The sequence below is a fragment of the Leopardus geoffroyi genome, chromosome D1, assembly GCF_018350155.1.
Source record: "Leopardus geoffroyi isolate Oge1 chromosome D1, O.geoffroyi_Oge1_pat1.0, whole genome shotgun sequence".
Classification (NCBI taxonomy): Eukaryota; Metazoa; Chordata; class Mammalia; order Carnivora; family Felidae; genus Leopardus; species Leopardus geoffroyi.
Window position 1 is genome coordinate 21675919 of NC_059329.1, and position 21457 is coordinate 21697375.

General features: G+C 40.1%; 1 protein-coding gene across 1 annotated transcript; it reads left to right on the top strand.

Annotated features, from left to right (window-relative positions):
* Positions 1-13: 13 nt before the first annotated feature.
* On the top strand, positions 14-11973 carry SPA17 (sperm autoantigenic protein 17). The gene is made up of 5 exons (XM_045483301.1): positions 14-129; positions 1309-1489; positions 5586-5656; positions 8463-8549; positions 11650-11973. Exons 2-5 carry the CDS (start codon positions 1336-1338, stop codon positions 11791-11793), a joined length of 456 nt encoding a protein of 151 aa, XP_045339257.1. The 5' UTR covers positions 14-129; positions 1309-1335; the 3' UTR covers positions 11794-11973.
* Positions 11974-21457: the final 9484 nt, after the last annotated feature.

The following is a 21457-nucleotide window of genomic DNA, read 5'->3' on the forward strand; positions in this document are numbered from 1 at the left end:
CGAAGCCTTGCCTCTCCCCTTCCCGGCCGCCGTAGTTGGAGTTACAAAAAAAAAAAAAAGAAAAACGGTTACCCAGCAACGAGAAATAACAACTGGAACCAACGGCACCAGCTCTGAGAAAACCAAGAGGTGAGGCGGTTTACCCCACTTCCTCTCCAAAACTAAGACCTCGCCTTTTCCCTTTTCCTCTCGTATTTTCTCAGGATTCCCGACAAATTCCGGGATCGCTAGGAGAGATTGGGCGCCGAGGCAGCCCATCCTGCGAGAGTCTGAAATCCCAGCTCCTCGACGTCTTGCCCCCGACTAGACCAGCGTTCCCCCTCCGACCGCCCTCCAGTCCCCAGTTTGGTTCAGGGTCTCACCAGTACTTTTCACAACCCTACAACGATTCGACACCTCATCTCCTGTTCCGTCAAAAAAAAAAAGAAAAGAAAAGAAAAACATCCTCCACAGATGGGGCCTCATTCAACCGTCGAGTCCCTCACCTAGACCCCTACCACGGCTTGCGGGCTTTTGTGACATTGACACCTTCACCAAAAAGCCAGGTCCCTGAGTGTCGTTTGCTTACTCAGCAGCCCAACCCGCTGCTTGGCTGCTATCCTTAATCTAGTCCTTGTATTCCAAGACAGGAAGATAAGACCTGGTCAAGACAAAACCAGAAAATGGAAGAATCCCAAAATTTTGGACGCTAGGACTGCAAAGTCTTGACCTTGCGGCCGCCACCCACCCTCCCTCCCCACTGCCTCTGCTTCCCCCCTTCAGAGTATATAGGTGCTTCGAGGCCTTGTAGATCATGCTTCAGAAGTGGAAACTAGGACAAGACTAAGTATTAAACTTCTTCATGCAACACATTAGAGTAATTTCTAGAACCAACATTAGTTCTTCATTTTTTTTTAAATTTTAGATCCCAAACAGTGTCTTCTCGGCGATTTATGATAAATTGTTAACAATCATTTTCTTTGAATTCCTGTGGGATAGCAGAAATTACCCTCACCTTTTAAAGACAAAAAAAGGGGTCAGAGAGAAAAAGTATTTAGTGCTGTAGTGAAAAATGTGTGATTTTTTTTAATTAAAAAAAATGATTTGGCCTGTTAAATGGGTCTGTATTTATAATATTCTAAATAATAATGGAAAGTTCAAAATTCTTTGGAAGAAATGATGGATTGGGGTTGTGTGGATGGGGTGGGGGGGGGGGGCGGAAGAATTGAAGTCCAGAAAATTTGGGTCTCAGAAATAATTTGACATAGTTGTGATTATATAAGTAAAATCAGACAATTTTAAAGACTGTGCCCTTTAATGAATCTCTAGGTACGATAGGCATTTCCTTCCAAGGAGATGTCGATTCCATTCTCCAACACCCACTACCGAATTCCACAAGGATTTGGGAATCTTCTTGAAGGGCTGACACGCGAGATTCTGAGGGAGCAACCAGAAAACATACCAGCTTTTGCAGCAGCATATTTTGAAAATCTTCTAGAGAAACGAGAGAGTAAGCTTTTTAAAATAGGCATATTTTTCTTTAAGTAAGAGACTAAGCATTTGGTTATCATGAAACTTGCTTAAGACCATCCCTATGCCATAGAAGGGTTTATGAAGCAGGGGTCTTCAAATAACAGTTCTTGCTGTTGAAAACATGTGCCTTTGTGGCAGGTTCTCTTAAAATCACATTATGTCACTTTATTGAAGATTACCAGTTTATTTCAGACCTTCTTCACTGTGTTTTTCATGGACACACTGGGTGGAAGGGAAACTCAAGAGATCATCCAGTCTAGCTCTGCTTTTTCCAACAGGCTGTTCCTATGCATCCCAGGCAGTTGACTGTTCTTCCTGGGAGGAGAGTTTGTGACTTTCTATACATTTTGACCCTTCTTACTTGAAAGAATCGTGAGTGTTGCAAAATATAATTCTGTGCTCCTTAAATAGTGAATGAAGGCACGGAGAAAAACAGCTTTTAAAAAGTAAAATTCCTGGGGCGCCTGGGTGGCGCAGTCGGTTAAGCGTCCGACTTCAGCCAGGTCACGATCTCGCGGTCCGTGAGTTCGAGCCCGCGTCGGGCTCTGGGCTGATGGCTCAGAGCCTGGAGCCTGTTTCTGATTCTGTGTCTCCCTCTCTCTCTGCCCCTCCCCCGTTCATGCTCTGTCTCTCTCTCTGTCCCAAAAATAAAAATAAACGTTGAAAAAAAAAAAAAAAAAAAGTAAAATTCCAGGGCACCTGAGTGGCTCAGTTGGTTGAGCATCCAGCTCCAGTTCAGGTCATGATCTCGCACTCCATGAGTTCGAGCCCCACCTCGGGCTCTGAGCTGTCAGCACAGCCTGCTTTGCTGCACAGCAGCCTGAAGCCTGCTTTAGATTCTGTGTTTCCCTCTCTCTCTGCTCCTCCCCTTCTTGTGCTATGTCTCTCTCTGTCTCAGACATTTAAAAAAAAATTTTTTTTAATTTAAATAAATAAATAAATGTGAAATTCCAGCTTGGGAAGGTAATTTATATTCTTTCTCTATTCTCCCAAGGTCCTGTCCTGCCCAGAGACTTAAATTCATGCTAATATGACAGGTTGAGAGCCAAAGCAGCTTCTTTACTTCCAGAAACAAAACTTCCAAAGTCCCGGCCTTGAAGGCTCGTTAACTATCAAGCTACAACTTGGTTTATGACTAATCCAGTAGGATTAGTTACAGCTATACATTGTTACAGCTATACATTTCTATTGAAAAACCCTATTCTTGATTAGAACGACCATTTTGTGTAAGTCGTTACCATCATTACTTTTGACTACAGTATTCCAAGAGAGTGGTAAAGGTGACTAGAAATAACTACAGGTAAGTAAGCATTCCATTTCAAATCATCTTCCAGAAGAAGGAAACCTACCACAAGGCTTGAATTAAAACCACTCCCATACACACGGCACAGCTCCACCATCTTGTCTTATCTCAATCCAGGCAGAGCTCAGAATCTCTGCCAATTTCCTGAATGTTGCTGGTCTTTTCCATATCCAGTCAGTATGACTATCTGTTGCACAACTTGAAACTTAAGTGCCACTAAAAACTATCAAGCGAAATCTTTTAGGGTAAGAGGTGAATTACAATGAACGTTCATTTAATTTTGTTATTATAGCATTAATTTTACAAATTCATGAGTAAAATGTCTTTAGTCATTTATTTAATTTTAGATCTCAGAAATGTCCCGTTACAAAAACATTTGAGTCATTGCTACTGGATCATGGTAATTAAAGCAATTGGTGATTCAGACTGATGGTCTCAGAATACTAGCTCTCTAACTGATAAAAACTGTATAAAACTATTTGAAAACATTTGAAGCATGACAACCATTTTCACTCATGTAAACCGAAGGTGAGTTATCCAACTGATACAAGTATCAGAATTTAGTCTCTCCAAAAGGGAAGAAAAATTCCTCTAGCCCAGTCTCTCACACAAGGCAAGAATTCCCTTGCCAGCATTCTTCATAGCTAATTATTGGTCTTAATTTTTATTTTTCTGACAGGAAACATGTTAGCATTTGATATAAGTGATATCACAAATCCCTAAGAAAAAGGTGGGCATTTGGTTATGATAAAACTTGCTCAAGACCATCCCTATGCTATAGAAAGGCTTTATGAAGCAGGTGTCTTGAAGTAACAGTTCTTGCTATTGAAAACGTGTGCCTTTGTGGCAGGTTCTCTTAAAATCACATTATGTCACATTATTGAAGATTACCAGTTTATTACCCAGACCTTCTTCACTGTGTCTTTCATGGACACACTGGGTGGAAGGGAACCTCAAGAGATCATCTACTCTAGAGTTGTTTCCAATAGACTCAGGAGCATCTGAGCACGCAAATAAGCTCCAACTGGCCAATTTTGGACAATTAAAGCATCAGGAAGAATAAAAAATGCAATGGATCGAAGTTTATCCAATTTCTTAAATATTCATTAGTTCATAATGATAAAAACAAAACCTTTTTGAGAGGATCCTAAGAAACCAACTGATTATTCTGAAAACTGGCCGATAAAGGGAATCAAACCTTCAACCTGCCTTTTCTGGATGAACCTTACGTCAGGGTAACCAAATAGTTGATACAGGAAAGTTTTTCTTTACTGATTGCTCCAGAAAACAAGAAGTAATGATCTAATAAGAGCACTGCCATTTTGCAACCCCTAAAGAAATTATCTAAGCAATCATCATCAATGGGCCCTCAAAGAAAAGAAACAATCCCCTTAAAAAGAGAAACAACTACATATTATGTATATCCTGACAGAATTACACTGCACTATCTATAAAGTATTCTTGCTAAATAACATAAATAAATAAATAAATAAATAAATAAAACCTGAATCAGCTACAGAAAATTCGAAAGCAAAGGAACTTATTAAAAGTCATAGGAATGGAATCAGAAATATCTAAACTGTGGAAAACTCCAAAGGAAAAATGACCTAATTTCCTCAATAAAAAAATTACAAGGAAAAAATATGGGCTGGGAGATAGGTGAAAAAATCTTTCAATTAAAAGATATTCAAAAGACACAACAAAAGTCTGTATGTATCCATTGTTTGGGTTCTGATTTGAACAAATCAACAGTAAAAAATAAATAAAAATATATTAGACAATGGAGAAAATTTGGATAGCTGGTACTAAGGAATTAGTGTTTTTAGATGTGATAGTGATATTGTGGTTTCTTTATATCTTAGAGATTCATACTGAAATAAATATTTGTAGATAACACAATAGGAATCCTGGAATTGGCTTGAAAATAATCAGAAGAAAGGATGGGAAGTTGAGTGAAGTTACAGATAAGATAAATCATGAGTTTATAATTGTTGAATCTGAATAATGTGCAAATGGGAATTTGTTATGTTATTCTACTTTCTAAGTTTGAAATTGTTCATAATGAAAAGTTAAAGAAAAATTCTGCTTAAATATAAATACTTCTTCCTGTTTGTATCTACTGACTATATATAATATGCCTCACTTTTTAAAAAACCTCTCCAGGGGCACCTGGGTGGCTCAATCCATTAAGCATCTGACTTCAGCACAGGTTATGATCTCCCGGTGGGTGGTTTTGAGTCCCCACATGAGGCTCTGTGCTGACAGCTCAGAGCCTTGAGCCTTTTCAGATTCTGTGTCTCCCTCTCTCTCCATCCCTCCCCCACTCACTCTCTGTCTCTCTCAAAAATAAACATTAAAAAAATTGTTTTTAATTTAAAAAAGGGGCACCTGGGTGGCTCAGTCTGTTAAGCCTCCAGCTGCGGCACAGGTCATGATCTCCCAGTTCATGAGTTCAAGCCCTGCATCAGGCTCTGTGTTGACAGCTTGGAGCCTCGAGCCTGTTTCAGATTCTGTATTTCCCTCTCTCTCTGCCCCTCCCCTGCTTGCACTCTCTCTCTCTCAAAAATAAATAAACATTAAAAATTTTTTAATAAAAATGTTTAAAAGTAAATTAAAAAATAAATAAAAATTTAAAAATAATAAGATTTTCAGCTGGCAGTAAAGAACCTGTGATTTGAAAAAGAAAACTTGTTTTGTGTTACTATTCTGGATTTACTTTAATGAACTCAAAATAAGTCTGAAATGATTGTATATATATTTTTTAATTTAGAAACCAACTTTGATCCAGCAGAATGGGGGACTAAGGTAGATGACCGCTTCTATAACAACCATGCATTCAAGGTACGGTCCTATGAAACTCGTGGATTGCGTTATTTATTCTCCCTATCTCCAAAGCAGAGATCATCGGGATCTCCCCAGAATCATGAACATCATGAGAGGCATCACAAATATCTGCCTAAACCTTTTTAAGTGTGTTGTTCTTTCTGAGGAGAAATTTTTTTCCCAAGTATCTAAATCGTGGTCGGATACTTAGCTGAAATCGAAAGACGATCAAGAGGAAGAATGTACTTGAAAGTTACAGAATGATTACCCTCATTTATTCTTCAAATTTCATTGAGTATCACAGTGCTTAGCAATAGCAGATCCTCAGTAAATATATGTTGAATTAATGAATGACATTTCATAAAATAAAGCACCATTTATCCAGTTGTTTCATCATCATTGACATCTTACAAATTGCTGATTAGAATTAATGTTTGTAATGGTGTTTTTTCTATAAAGCTAATCTATTCAGACACTGAACCTGTCTTCTCTTTAGCAGCATTCCTACAACCAGCTTTTCTCAACCAAGGTTCCTCAAAATAATTAAGCCCTAAGCCAAAGGCACTCATTGCATGTAGGGAATCATTCTCTCCTTTGTGTCTAGAATGATTCTACTTATCTACTATCCTTGGGAGAATTGAGAGAATAGTTGAACAGAAACACTGTGTTCTGTGGTCCAGAAGAGGAGCACTGGTTGAGAAGGGCTGTGTGTGATCCAACATCACTGGCATCAGCTGGGAACTTTGTGGAACTTCTGTTTCAGGCCCTACTCCAGATCTACAAATCAGAAGCTGAATTTTAACAAGCTCCCAAAATGATTTGTAGGTACCTTGAAGTCTGAGAAGCACTCTGCTAGACAACTGAGATAATACATTAGCCACAAAGCACCATCAGATATTAGAATTAAGAAGAATATGGGGCCCCTAGGTGGCTCAGTCAGTTAAGCATCCAACTCGATTCCAGCTCAGATCAGGCCATAATCTCACTGTTTGTGAGATCCAGCCCCACATCAGGCTCTGCATTGACAGCAGGGAGCCTGCTTGGAATTCTCTCTCTCTCTCTCTCTCTCTCTCTCTCTCTCTTTCTCTCTCTCTCTCTCTCTCTCTCTCTCTCTCATTCTGTCTCTCTCTGCACCCCCCCCCCACACACACGCATGCTCTCCCTCTTTCTCTCTCTCAAAATAAACTTAAAAAAGAAGAATTAAAAGGAATTAGCCAAGTTCAAGTTTTGATGGTGTTCCCAATAGATTTGGGGAATTTCCTGGGGAAATACCTGTCACTTATTCCATAAGTTCAAACGTGAAGTTCCATCCATTTGTGCCTGCCAGATGTGGGGGTGTTGAGTTTGTTTCCATTTAACTAGATTCTCTGTATTCATGTTTTACTGCAATCAAAGGAATAATGTCGAAAAGTTTTAAATCTTTGTGTCACATAGCAATTTCAGGGTGTTTTTTTTTTCATATCTTTTGAATTCTGAAGACTTTACTTGATTAGCTTATATGTCTTCAGATTTCTGTTTTACAGATGAAAGAAACTCTTCCCATAGGTTGTGAATTAGCAATGCCTCTATTTTGGTGGAAATTTTCAATAACCATGTCAAAATAGGCAGAACTGATTCCCCTCCCCTTCCCTTTTTTGTTTAAATGGTTCCCCACAGTAGAACTTAATTATTTGACATCATTTTTAATCTACAAACTTCATTAAAAAGTCAACCTGAGGGGTGCCTGAGTGGCTCAGTCAGTTAAGCTTCCGACTCTTGATTTTGGCTCAGGTTATGATCCCACGGCCTGTGAGTTCGAGCCCCACATCGGGCTCTGTGCTGACAGTGCAGAGCCTGCTTAGGATTCTCTCTCTCTCCCTCTCTCTCCTCTCTTCCCCTCTCCCTCTCGCTCTCTCTGTCTCTCTCTCAAAAAGAAATAAAGTTTAAAAAAAAAAAGTCAACCTGACTTCACATATGAGACACAATGGCATATATTTTGTTCTTATTTTAAAAACTATCAGCACTTCTTTTTTATATTTTGTTCAAGATCATTACAGCATGAGGGCTCCTGGGTGGCTCAGTTTGGGTTAAGCATCCAACTCTTGGTTTCAGCTTAGGTCATGATCCCATAGTTCATGAGTTCTAGCCCTTCGTTTAGCTCTCCTCTGATGGTGCAGAAACTGCTTGAGATTCTCTCTCTCTCTCTTTCTCTCTCTGCCCCTCCCTCAGTCTCTCTCTCTCTCTCTCTTTCTCTCTCTCTCTCCCAAAAATAAACATTAAAAAAAAAAAAGATTAGGGGCGCCTGGGTGGCGCAGTCAGTTAAGCGTCCGACTTCAGCCAGGTCACGATCTCGCGGCCCGTGAGTTCGAGCCCCGCGTCGGGCTCTGGGCTGATGGCTCAGAGCCTGGAGCCTGTTTCCGATTCTGTGTCTCCCTCTCTCTCTGCCCCTCCCCCATTCATGCTCTGTCTCTCTCTGTCCCAAAAATAAATAATCGTTGAAAAAAAAAAAATTAAAAAAAAAAAAAAGATTAATTACAGCATATTATCAACTTTTAGTATAAGACAATGGCTTGTTTTTAATATAAAACCAACCATGTTACATTCCAAAAGCAAAAAATCAAACATTTTCTATGAGTTCCTTGGTCATATTTGTTTATACATATTCCCTTGAGAGTTTTCATTTATTTATTTTTTTCCAACCTACTTGAAAAAAAAAAAAACAGTATGTATTTAATCCCCACTTCTTCTCAATAACATAAAACAATATTTAATTACCTTTAAGCAGTTTGACCCAAGACTTTACTGTTTTAGAATATTGCCTCTGATCCTCTCACCCCTCTTCCAGGAGCACAAATCAACTGAGAATTGTGAGTTGGAAAAAGAAAAGTCTCACACATCTGTGAAAGAAGATGAGACACCAGTCACAGCCTTAGTAAGTTGTTTTCTGTATACTATTAGATTCCTACAAAGAAAGATATCACTCAACTTAAAATTGTACTCCAGGGGCGCCTGGGTAGCTCAGTCGGTTGAGCATCTGACTTTTGATTTTGGCTCAGGTCATGTTCTCATGGTCTAGTTTGGTTTGAGAGTTTGAGCCCCACAGAGGCACTGGGAGTGGCTGAGATTCTCAGTCTCTGTCTCTTTCTGCCCTTCCCCTGCATGCTTGTGTGCTCGCTCTCTCTCTCTCTCAAAATAAATAAATAAACTTTAAAATCATATTTCCAATACGAATCTAGTCTGTTACCCATATTGCTAAAATTAATGATTTTACTTTCTAGATAAGTCGCATCAGTGATAAACTAGCTAGTGGATCATGTTTAGCTGTGCCTATTATAAAGGAAAACTCATTCTTCCCTTTAAAAATAAAACCTTATTTTCCATGATTGTCATCGGGTGGGGAAATCTCCCCAAGAAGAACAGACTGAACTCACTGCCCCAGTCTTGATGCTTCAGATTCATTTTCGCCTTTGGGAGGCTTTCACTAATTGATGCTCTCATTACCACACAGTGGCAAAGGTTCAGAGATAACAAAAGGAAACTCACAGAGAATTACGTGCCACCAAATAAAATGGCCTTACACAGTGTGTCTTATTCACCTTCCATGCACTACTGCCTAAATGGCTTCCTGCCTGACAGCCCACATCTAAGCAACAAAGACCTGAGCAGGGTCCACCTTCAAAGATACCTATTTTCACTAGTGTGCTAGGGCCAGCTCTCAAGAGACAACTGTGCACATGTGTATAAACCCATGTTCAGTAATGTCTATTTAGTAGCTTGAAATCAGCCACAGTAGGAGTATTAAGATTGTGGCCAATACTGCAAATCAGCCTTTTTTTTTTTTTTCTGGAGAGTCCGTATATAAACATTTGCCAGCATATCACTGTCTATATTCTTCATAGTCCAGACTCAAGAGGACCAACCCTAGTGAGAAAGAATTCACTCTCTACAGCATTGAAGACCAAACCTCCGAGTTCCTTTTCATATCTTGATGTCCCAGTTAGTCACCCAGTAATTGACACCCAAAGTAGGCCTCCCCTTCAAGGAAAACCTCACCTCCTACCCAGTGGGGGGCAGAACTTTTCCCCATAACCTTTATAAATTATTCCAGAATTATATCAGTACAACCCAATCAGCTTAACATTGCCATAAGGTGCAATGGGAGGTCAGGGAAGACGAAAAGGAGTTTCATTTCCTTACATCTTTAGTAGTTGCCCTTACACAGAATTTCAGAAGTTTGAGTTGAGATCTCATTGATTTCCAACTTTGCTATAATTATTTGCCCATATTGGGGTATATCTCAGAGGTTTTAATACCATTCTGTTTGCATTTAAAAGTTTAAGAGCGAGGGGTGCTTGGGTGGCTCAGTTGGTTGAGCGTCCAACTTCAGCTCATGTCATGATCTCCCGGCTTATGGGTTTGAGCCCCGTGTTGGGCTCTGTGCTGACAGCTCAGAGCCTGGAGCTGCTTTGATTCTGTGTCTCCCTGTCTCTCTACCCCTCCCTCACTCGCACTCTGTCTCTCCCTCTGTCTCAAATAAACTTTAAAAAAAAAAAAACTTTTTTTTTTTTTTTTATTTTTTTAAAAAAAATTTTTTTTTTCAACGTTTATTTATTTTTGGGACAGAGAGAGACAGAGCATGAACGGGGGAGGGGCAGAGAGAGAGAGGGAGACACAGAATCGGAAACAGGCTCCAGGCTCTGAGCCATCAGCCCAGAGCCCGACGCGGGGCTCGAACTCACGGACCGCAAGATCGTGACCTGGCTGAAGTCGGACGCCCAACCGACTGCGCCACCCAGGCGCCCCTAAAAAAAAAAAAACTTTAAAAAATATTTTTTAATTTTTTTAAAAAAGTTTAAGAGCTAGAATTGCCTCATTGTATTTTTATAATGTTTATTTATTTATTTTGAGGGGGTGAGAGGAGGAGAGAGAGAGAGAAAGAGAGAGAGAGAGAGAGAGAGAGAGAGAGAGAGATTCCCAAGCAGGCTCAGTGCTGTTAGCACGTAGAAATCCAGAGTCAGATGCTTAACCAACTGAGCCACCCTGGCGCCCCTGTGCCTCATTGCTTTTTTAATGGAGTGAGGGATATAAACACCCCAAGGGTCCATCAACAGGAGACTGAGTAAATAAATCAAGTTCCATTAGTACAATGTAATACAATGGTGTTATTAAAAAAAAAAAATGGGCAGAGTTATATACATTGAAAAGAGAACCAAGATAGATAGTTACAAAAAAGTAGTTGTGAACATTGTAATTAGCATGATCTGATTTTTTAAATAAAAAGGCATGTATATACCCATATGAATACTTTGTATACAGAAAGCATTTTGAGGGATATATATACTCAACCCATAATAATGGATACATCTTAGGAGTATGATTTGGAAAGGGGGAGAAATCTTTCACTACCAGTGACATTTAAGTTTTTAAATGTGTATGTATCACTGTTATAATTTAAAATTATATATTAAAAACTATGTAGCTATTGAACTAGACCCTTAAGATCTCTGTGTTCCACTGTCGACAATTTAGGTAAATTATACCTCAATTTAAAAAAAAAGGAGCTATATACAGTTCAGCCCACCACCTTAAAACTGACATTATTGCTTTAAATGTATGATTTTGATTAGCTAACCATTGAGAAATTAAGAAATTAATTTCATGTAATCATGATTATTTAGAAACAGGACACTTACTATTCTTCTTGACATTTTTACCAAGCTTTAAGGATTCTTACTTATTTAAAAAAAAATGTTATTGGGAACTGTTAAATAGGAACTATTTGGTGGGGCCTGGGGGAGTTGGCAATGATCATTTACTGCAGAGACATATTAAAGAATGACAAAACAAAATGTCTGCCATTTTGGCACTCACCATTTGGTACATATACGATGTGACAAGTATGTAAAATTCTGTTAGGAAGCAACAGATCTCAGTTGTTACGACCGTCAATGGATTCAATGTATGCACTATTTTTATGGCATCAAAATATTGGATATTTAAGAAGTCTCTTACTTTTTATCCATTCCATGAAGGAATCTTCTGAAGAAGAAAAAGAAAAAGAGGAGAATGCCGCTGTCAAAATCCAAGCAGCCTTCCGGGGACATTTAGTCAGAGAGGAGGTGAAGAAAATGAAACCAGGTAATGCTCAAGAAAAGGAAACAGAGGAAAAGGAGTGAGGAGACTGGTTTTACTCCCCCGCTCCCCAGAAAAACATGAACAAATAATCCAAATCCATCAACCTTGCTATGATTGTTTTTTTTTCTTAGCAAGGGAGATGTGATGTAGTGAAATAACATTTGTTGCTGTTGTGAAAATCTGTCATGAGCATTTGTTTAATAAACATGCCATTGAACACATGCCTCTTCAAGATTTCCCTGAGATCATGAGTCTTATTTATACTTCTCCCAAGTCTATGTGTAAAGATGAAGAGCCTCGGATTTAAAGTTACAGAACTGGCGTATCTGAGTTTTCAGAGACCTCAGAGGTTACGTGGTCTCACCATCACCTAATGAATAAATCCTGTATCACATCGCTGCAAAACAGTCCTTTGGCTCCTGCTTCACTCCTGGTGATAGAGAATTTCACTGCCTTTCGAGAATAGTCCATTTAGTTTTTTTTTAATAACTCAGATTATGAAAAAGATAAGCTGAGTCAAAAATCTGCCTCCCTGTAAGTTTCACCCATATGTTTTCATTTGTCACGCATGCATGCAGTCATTTAGTGAAAAATGTATTGAGCCCAATACACGTGCTATGATTTAGTAGTGACTATCTGTCCCTCCACCCATGCAGCTGAGTTTTTTATTTTTTTGCTCTCCAGAACCACACAAAATAAGGCTAGTACATATTTAAGAAAAACAAAAGTCATCATAACATCTTAAATACCCTTCCTCAACTAAAACTTCCCAAGTTTTCCCCAAAGCACAAATAGTAATACGTGTATCATAAACTCAGAGGCTTTATGCCTTTTTTTCCCCCAGCGAATCATTCAAGCCCCCCACCCAGTACCTTATTTTTGGAAAGTTCAGTCTCTCCTTTTTGAGACCTCCTCACCCTTGAATACCTAAGAAACTGTGGGGTTCATGTCTTACACCAAAAGATGCAGTACTCTTCTCGAAACAAAATAGAGAAAAAAAATAGAGTCTTGTTTAACTAATGCTGTTACCTTCTACCACAATAATATAGCATTGTGGTAATGTCCTGGCTGGTTCAGATTCCAGTCTGCACACATTGGATGTTCCAAGCTTTGGTTCTAGGATTACACCTCTCTCAGTTCATAGTCACACAACCATTGTTCCCCAAAGCTCAAAAACATGACTGGCTCTATCTCAAGGAGCTTCTAAAGCCAGCCACATGTTGTGCATAACAAGTGTGCTCCTGCAAACACTTAGATCTTTTTCTTAAGCTCAGACATTCTCTTTCTGCAAAGCAGTTTTATTTCGGGTGCCCTGTTGCACCACACCTACCCCTGTCTCTGAGACTTTATCAGGCTCTACAACAGAAGTTCACCCAAGAACAGAAGTTCTCCACTCAGATCAGATGAGTTAGGCCAACGATTTCAAGGTTATGGCATCCATTCTCCAATCTCCATTCACCTCTGGACAGCCATCCCCCCTTCCAAGGTCTTACTGTCACTAGGGAGCTGCAGGCTAGCTAAACACAAGTCTCTAATATGCACTGGACCTCTTCCTCCCATCCTTAACCCCCCTCCCAGGCTTAGGGAGAAAAAAGTAATAATCAACTCTACTCCAGCATTCCAGCTACTCATTCTATTCCATTCAAAGCACCAGCCTCCAATCCTTTTGCTCTTCAAACAAAGCCATCCTGCTTGAGGGATTATGAAGGGGACCCAGAATTAATACAAACACTTAGCTTCTCTGTCCTAGAGAGAAGACCAGAAGAGAAGGAATTTTCCTCCTAGTGAGTATATACTGAGAAAAAAATAAGATACTTGTTACCTTCTTCATAATTCTGTTATATTTATTTCTGTATAAAGTGATTAACACTGTGCTTTCCATATCGTACACACACATATACACACACAAATCTAGTGGTGGTGACATTTTTGATGAAGGAGGAAAAGGAAGAGAAGAAAGTAGGAAGGAATGGATGCCGTATTATAACAATGCATATGAGTAACACTTTACTGTCATTTAACTCATTTTCCTCTTCTCTCTCCTGCCTGCTCCTTCTCAATCTCCTTTGCTGGTAACTTCAACTCCCCAACCATGAAACTTGAAACTGCCCACCAGGCTCAGTCGCTGGACCCCTTTTCAAGTGATCACATTTTTTTGTTGATCTTATTCAGTGTCATGGCTTTAAAATCTGACTAATCTCGGGGCACCTGGGCGGCTCAGCCGACTGAGTGTCCGACTTCAGGCCAGGTCATGATCCCTCGCTTTGTGGATTCAAGCCCAGCATCGGGCTCTGTGCTGACAGCTGGGAGCCTGGAGCCCGCTTCAGATTCTGTGTCTCCCTCTCTCTCTGCCCCTCCCCTGCTTGCACTCTGTCTCTGTCTCCCCAAGATAAGTAAATATTTTAAAAAAAATTAAAAGCTGACTATTCTCAGTTGTCCACCTGTATACATTGGGCCTTCTTTCAACTCCAAACCTGTATATTCGATGACCAACCTAACATCCCTATTTGCCAACTCAAGCCAACTCAAACACATGTAATACCATGTCATTGCTCCTAGTAACAGCTCCTGATGTTACTTCAAGCCTTGAGTTGTCTCAGTTTTTTCCGTCTCAGAAAATGACCACTCCATTCTCCTGTTTGCTCAAGCCAAAAGCCTAAAATTCATCCTCAACTCCTCTCTTTCTTTCACACTTCATTTATAATCCATTGGCTAAACCTGTGGGTTCTAATCTATAAAATATACCCAAAATCTGACCACTTCTACTGTGACCACCCTGGCCCTGATTCCCATCCTCTCTCTTGTGAATTATTGCAATTAACTCTCTATTGCTCAGTCATTACCACACTAATGCTGTGTAACCCATCCCAAAGAGATTTAAGACAATTACTTTTTCTCATGAGTCTGTGGATCAGTAGCACTTTAATGGAGGCAGGCCAGATTCCAGGCTTGAGATTAGGTTCAGATCCACTTTAAGCTGAAGGTTTGTGGGTTGACTGAGGAATGTTTGCCTCAGGCTGTGAGCCCAAGGGTCTACTATGTGTCTCTGCTTCATGTGTCCTATTCAGAGCCCATGCTGAAAATGCTACCCAAGACATGCTCTTCTCATGGGAGTCACAGAAGCACAAGAAGAAAAAAGCCAACATAGAAGAATATTTCAAGGTTTTTCCCATATCACTTCCCCTGACATCCCATTGACCAAAGAAAATCACTTGCACAAACCCAAAGCCAAGAGGTGAGAAAATACACTGCTCACCATGCAACCGTAGCAAAGGCCTGATGTATACATAATAATACTACAGGGTAGTGAAGAATTGTGAAGAACCAGTAATTCAGTCTACCACAGTGTACTCTCTTGGTTATAATTATTCATATCCTTTTCACATACAAAATAATTCTTTCCTGTCCCAAGACCTCTAAAAGGTCCATCAAGTCTTTGAAATACAGGATCTACATCAGGTCCAAATATGGCTGTTCTTGAGCCATATGAATTAAAAGAGCAGGTATCTTCTCATACATCCAACATACAACAAATGATGTACAAGACAATGTAACCACAACAAACAAAAACACTGTCATTAAAAAAAGAAAATAATGAAAGCAAAGGGCAGTCACTGGGCCATGACACATGAAATTCCACTGAGTGAAGCTTGTCAGTTTCCTCTATTTGGAAAAGGGAATAATGTACCATGATCAGGCATAGGTTCTGCTCTCTCAGAATGACTTTCCAGTCTATTCTCCATAATTCTTGGTTCTTCAGTCTAGAAAATAATTCTTTTTCCATCATCTATCTTAGTCACCTGGAAAGGGCACTGGAAAATATATCTTTCTTGGTGGATACGTGGAATTCTCAAACTGATTCCTGCCTATAGACAATTGAGAGACCAAATTTCTGTTCTTCTTGCACACACCCTTAGTCTCGTTTAGTTGTTTTGCCAATATGTTTTTCTTAAAAGCTTTGAGAGTTTTCTGTGTTTGACTCCAGTCAACTCCATGAGCCAAAAGCTGCATCCACAGTTTCTTTCGAGATATGCCTCCCCCCTCTCTCTAGATTTATTATATTAAAAAGAGTGAAATATTGCAATATACTAAAGCCTTATAACTGTCACAACTAGTCTTCCTGCTTCTACTCTTTTCCCTTTGCAGAACAGCAGCCAGAACATCCTATTTTAGTTAAATCATACCTCGTCACTCCTCTGCTTAAAATTCCCAGTGGCTTCTCTTCTCACTCAGAGTAAAAGCGAAAGTCTCCATCTCGGTCTGCAAAGCGCTATGCAGATATTACCTCCTGTCACCTCTCTTATTCCTTTCCCTTATCTTTTAAAATTGTCTCCATGCTTCTGAACACCATCTAATTAATGGATCTTCTATACTGCCCACTTTCTCCTACTGAAATGTACATTCCATAGGGATACAGATTTGCTAGTTTGTTCACTGCCTAGTGCCCCTATTACATAGAGCAGAAAAGAGTGAATTCTTTCTAGTGGCTCATACAAAAGTGGGGAGAGAAGGGGGAACAGACATTTCTGTTCCTCCATCAAATTAACCCTGATCAGGTTATACATCCATCCTCGAATAAATCACTGAGACCAGGGGAAAAGAATATGCTAATTGGCCTGTACTTATCAACATCAGAACCCACCGCTGGAGTAGAGGGTCAGTTCTGCCCCCCAAAAAAACCTGGTTGAAATCCAAGGAAGTTTGATGTCCCTTTTAGGAAATATAGGAATATTGTCAGGAGGAAGGGAGAGTAGACTCTGGGCAGGCAACCAACAAATACCCACCACAATACTTTAATCACCACATGGCTTCACACCACACTATGCTGTTTATTAAATTCTTTGCCAAAACCAAACACCAGGGAAGTATCACAAATGAAAGGAAAAACTTAAAACAACAAATGAGGGGCTAACAAACATGGCAATGTAGGGATCTGAGTCACCTGCCACGTAAATTGCAATGTTAACGCCCCCCCCCCCCCCCCCCACTGCCACTTGGAGTTGTGCAATGCAAACAGGGAAATCTCCCAAGAGAAAGAGCTTTGGAGTCCAGGAGAACATGAAACATCATGTGAGAAAGAACCTAAACTGTTTTTAAAATATATGCAGGGCACCTGGGTGGCTCAGTCAGTTAAGCTTCCGACTTCGGCTCAGGTCATGATCTCACAGTTCATGAGTTCCAGCCCTGAATCAGGCTCTGTGCTGACAGCTCAGAGCCTGGAGCCTGCTTCACATTCTGTGTCTCCCCCTCTCTCTGCCCCTCCCCCACTCACACTTTGTGTGTGTCTCTCTCTCAAAAATAAACATTAAAAAAATTTTTTAACTTACATGCAAAATTTTGTTCTGTGGGAGGCTAAGGGTAAGAATCTGTGACCATGAGGCTTTCATAAAACATTAAGAACACTGTACCTAGAGAAAAAATCTGAATTGTTGCTGCCCTTCTGTCTTTAAACGTGACATCATCCACCATTGTTGTTAGTCTTAAAGCAAACTCAACAGTGACTTCCCTAATTTCTCAATAAAAGTAACCCAGTAGTTTCTCCATACCTCAAGCTACCTTGAGTTTTCGAATATTTGGAAACATTTCAACAGGTATCGGATTTTCTCCAAACTGGCTTTTGTCCTATGGAATTTTTTCCATGTTCTTGTTTTATGGGAGGGAAAGGAGGCTGTATAAGAGCCAGGTACTAATTTCCTACAAGGAGCTCCCTTGCCCTGAGGGTATTTCTTTTTTTTTTTTTTTTTAATTTTTTAATATTTATTTATTTTTTGAGAGAGACAGAGACAGAGCCAGAGCAGGAGCGGGGGAGGGGCACAGAGAGGGGAAGACACAGAATCCGAAGCAGGCTCCAGGCTCCACGCTGTTAGCACAGAGCCCGACGTGGGGCTCGAACTCACAAACCGCAAGATCATGACCTGAGCTGAAGTCGGACGCCCAACGGACTAAGCCACCCAGGCGCCCCTCTTGCCCTGAGGGTATTTCTAAAGAGCAGTTTACAAATATAACACTAGGACTATGGCTCTTTGTTTTTAGTCCTTTTTTTCCTCTCCCTTATATCTGTAATGAACATACAATGACCCATTTTGTATCGATTTATGATGGTGATAAACTTATCCAATCTGAAGTGCTTTTTACAAATATAGCTACTGGGATTGACAATTACTTAGGACTGTGAGGCTCTCAGAAGAGAGTGGACATGCAAAATACAATACTTCAGAACATGAAAACACTTCCATGATGAAATGTGCTTGGGAATACGCAGCCTCCGTTGTATAGAGCCAAAATATAAAAGCCTGCTGGGCAGTGATGTTACCACACCTAAAATCTCAAGAGCCACCACACTCATTGCCAAACACCTTGGCAAAGGACTGTCAGCACTCTAAGACCAAGAGATCCCCACAGGAAGGAATATACTTTCCCAAGGGGCTCAGATAGGTAGGAGAAGGAGAAGGTATGAATGTCTGCTATCATTCTATCCCTGAAGACACCTGTTTCAGGGGCTTCTGACCAAAAACTCAAGCATTTTATTCCATTGAAATTGTATTACTAAGAAGTAAGGCTCGGTTTGATAAACCAGGCATTAAGCCACTTTTGGAAACTGTCAGAGAGACTTATTTTTTAAATCCTTGAGACAATAGAAAGGCAGACTTGAGCAATTAGAAAGGAAACATGATCCCTGCAGTACCAATCCAACAATGCTTGCCTGAAAGACTTGAGCAATTAAAAAGAAACATGATCCCTGCAGTGCTAACCCAACAATGAGTTTAGAGTCACCTGCTTTTAAAATTTTTTTAAGTTTATTTCTTTATTTTGAGGGAGACAGAGACAGTACTAGTGGGGAAGGGCCAGAGACAGAGGGAGAAGGAGAGAGACAATCCCAACCAGGCTCCACGATGCCAGCACAGAGCCTGACGCGGGGCTCACACCCATGAAACCGCGAGATCATGACCTGAGCTGAAACCGAGAGTCGGATGCTTAGCTGACTGAGCCACCCAGGTGCCCTTAGAGTCACCTGCTTTTAGGTAGTGCAGGTAACATAATGAAAGCTGTGGTGTGCTGCTCAGACCTGCCCCCATGCCCACCCCAATTTGTCAGGACCAAAGTCTACTTCCTTTCTAGAAATTGCCTTCAGCATTAGGGAGCTGCTTCACCCTAGGTTGTACCCTCCTTGGAGACAGCTTGCATCTAATGACTACAGTGGTACAGGGCATGGCCCCTTGCCTTAAATTGAGACCACTCTGAAGGGCCATCCAGCTCTCAGACATAGGACTGGCTGAGTTTCTGTTGCAACTTTATCACAATTCAACTTCCTCCTCTATCCAGTCCTGCTTCCCTACCATCCCTACAGGTGTTGTTCAGTGAACCACCTCTACTCAAACTCTCAAAACCATCAGTGTCAAAAAACATTTCCAAGGAACCTGACCCATGATAATTAAGTTGAAAGTCTCTGACATACCTGCACATATATAAACTCTTTGCTTCCTGTGATGTCATAAAAATTCAGGGATGGACACACCTGCTGATCAGAAGCTAATCCATAACAAAAAAATACACATTTCTATTTCTTCTCTAAGTGAATTATAATTGCCAAAATTCCAAATATTAATACTATGTACTGAACTGTGCTTCCTCCCAAATTCATGTGTTGAGGCCCTAACCCTGAATGTGATAGTATTTGGATATGGGGACTTTGGGAGATACTTTGGTTTAGATGAAGTCCTCATGATGAAATTAGTGTCCTAATAAGAGACATCAGAAATCTCTCTTTCTATCCCTTTCCCTCTCTCTCTTCTTTCCATTATAATGGAGGAGCTAATGGTGAGGGCTTAGGATTCATTAATTACCAGGTATTATATTGGGAGAACAATGACAATGGCCACTTAACTGCCACATTGGGCATCATATCAGATTTTTCTGGGGGTGGCCATTTCTTGACCAAGTATCACTTCCACCTTCCCCCTTCCCATTAGCACCTAGCTTTTCCCTTGGATTTCTACACTTCATCAACACAGACCAAAATTTGCACCAGCTCTACAGATAAGTCCAGATTGGCTTAAGCCAAGTAGCACTTTCTGTCATTGTTTCAGGACCAGACATGGGATTTAGGCCTGTCTAATTAGGTGAGAATTTCTCAACGAGGGCTGATTTCACCCCACCCCCACCCCAGGAGATGTTTGGCAATGTCTGGAGCCATTTTTGGCTGCCCCAATTCAGGGTGGAGAGGAATGGTATTGGTATCTAATGGGTGGAAGCCAGAGATGCTTCTTAACATCCTATTATGCTCAAGATAGACACACACTCCCCCAACAAAGAATTATCTAGCCCAAATGTCACTGAATTAGGCATAAAAATGTCATGTGGTGGCAAGGGAGCTTTAGAATAAAGCTGACCTAGTAGGAAGCGGGTCAAAAAGACAGAAATACACTGTATCTGGTCAATGACCTACAGAATGAGGAAAGTCTGAGGACTTTCCACTTGCATGAGACTATTTGTTTTTAATGGTTTTCAGCTGTAACTGATACTCTTCTAAACTCATCACTCTGGCATAAAAGAATAGGCAGGAGTAAAGCAGACACAGAAAAAAAGGAAAACAGAGGAAAGAGCACAGGGTAGTGACTAAAGGGCTCAGCAGCTAAAGCCAGATATGCAAAGAAAGACAACATGCTGCTGTGGACCAGGTGGGGCTTTTTGACCTAGCTGTTGGGAGTCCCTGGAATTAACATTGTAGAGGATGATCCTTTCCTCAAGGGAGTATAGAGGTTTATCAAAAAGATAAGACATACAAAGAATACAGGAAAGATAGAAAAAGGATTTTTAAAATGTAACACAAAAAGCACAAACCATAAAAGAAACATCTGATAAATATGATCACATTAAAATTTAAACTTTCATATATCAAAAAACACCATAAGCAAAGTGAAAAACACAGCACAGAATGAGAGGAGATATTTGCAATTCAAAACGCATAAAATTAACAAAGGGTTAGTATCCAGAATATAACTTCCACTCAGTATAAAAACTTAGCATGGGAATGATACACTAAATTCATGATAGTGATTATTGAGGAGAATGGAAAAAAATGGGATTGAAGAAGGGGGCCAAAAGGATCTCAGGTGTGTACAGGTTTTGTTTCTTTAAAACAAAACCTGAAGTAAGACAACGAATGAATACAAATAAGACAATTTAATAAGTCTGGGTGGTAGGAACATGAATGTTTTTTATATTAGCCTCTATTCTTACCCATACATTTCAAATACATTTTACAAAAAAAAAAAAAAAAATTGAGATCCTGCAAATCATTAAGAAGAAAAATTAGGGAAATCGGCACATATATGAGCAGAAGAGGAAACCCTGGTCCAGTAAACATATGGAAAAAAGATGTTCATTCTCCCCAGTAAGGGACATGTAGATTAAACAATGGTGAGATACAATTTCTCATGCGTAGATTGGCAAAACTTAAAAGTAGATGACGTAGAACAACTGGAATTCATACCGCTCTTGGGGATGCATGTACATTGATTGGTACATTAGCAAGTAAACTTGTTGACAATAAGCATACTTGTTAGTGTTTAAAGAGGTCAATATATAATACTCCTTTCTTCCCCACCCGAATTCTGAACCAAATGAGGGGAATGGAAGAGAAAAACTGGGATCAAAAGATAACATTTAGAAACAGAATATTCAGATGGAACTATGATCAGTAAT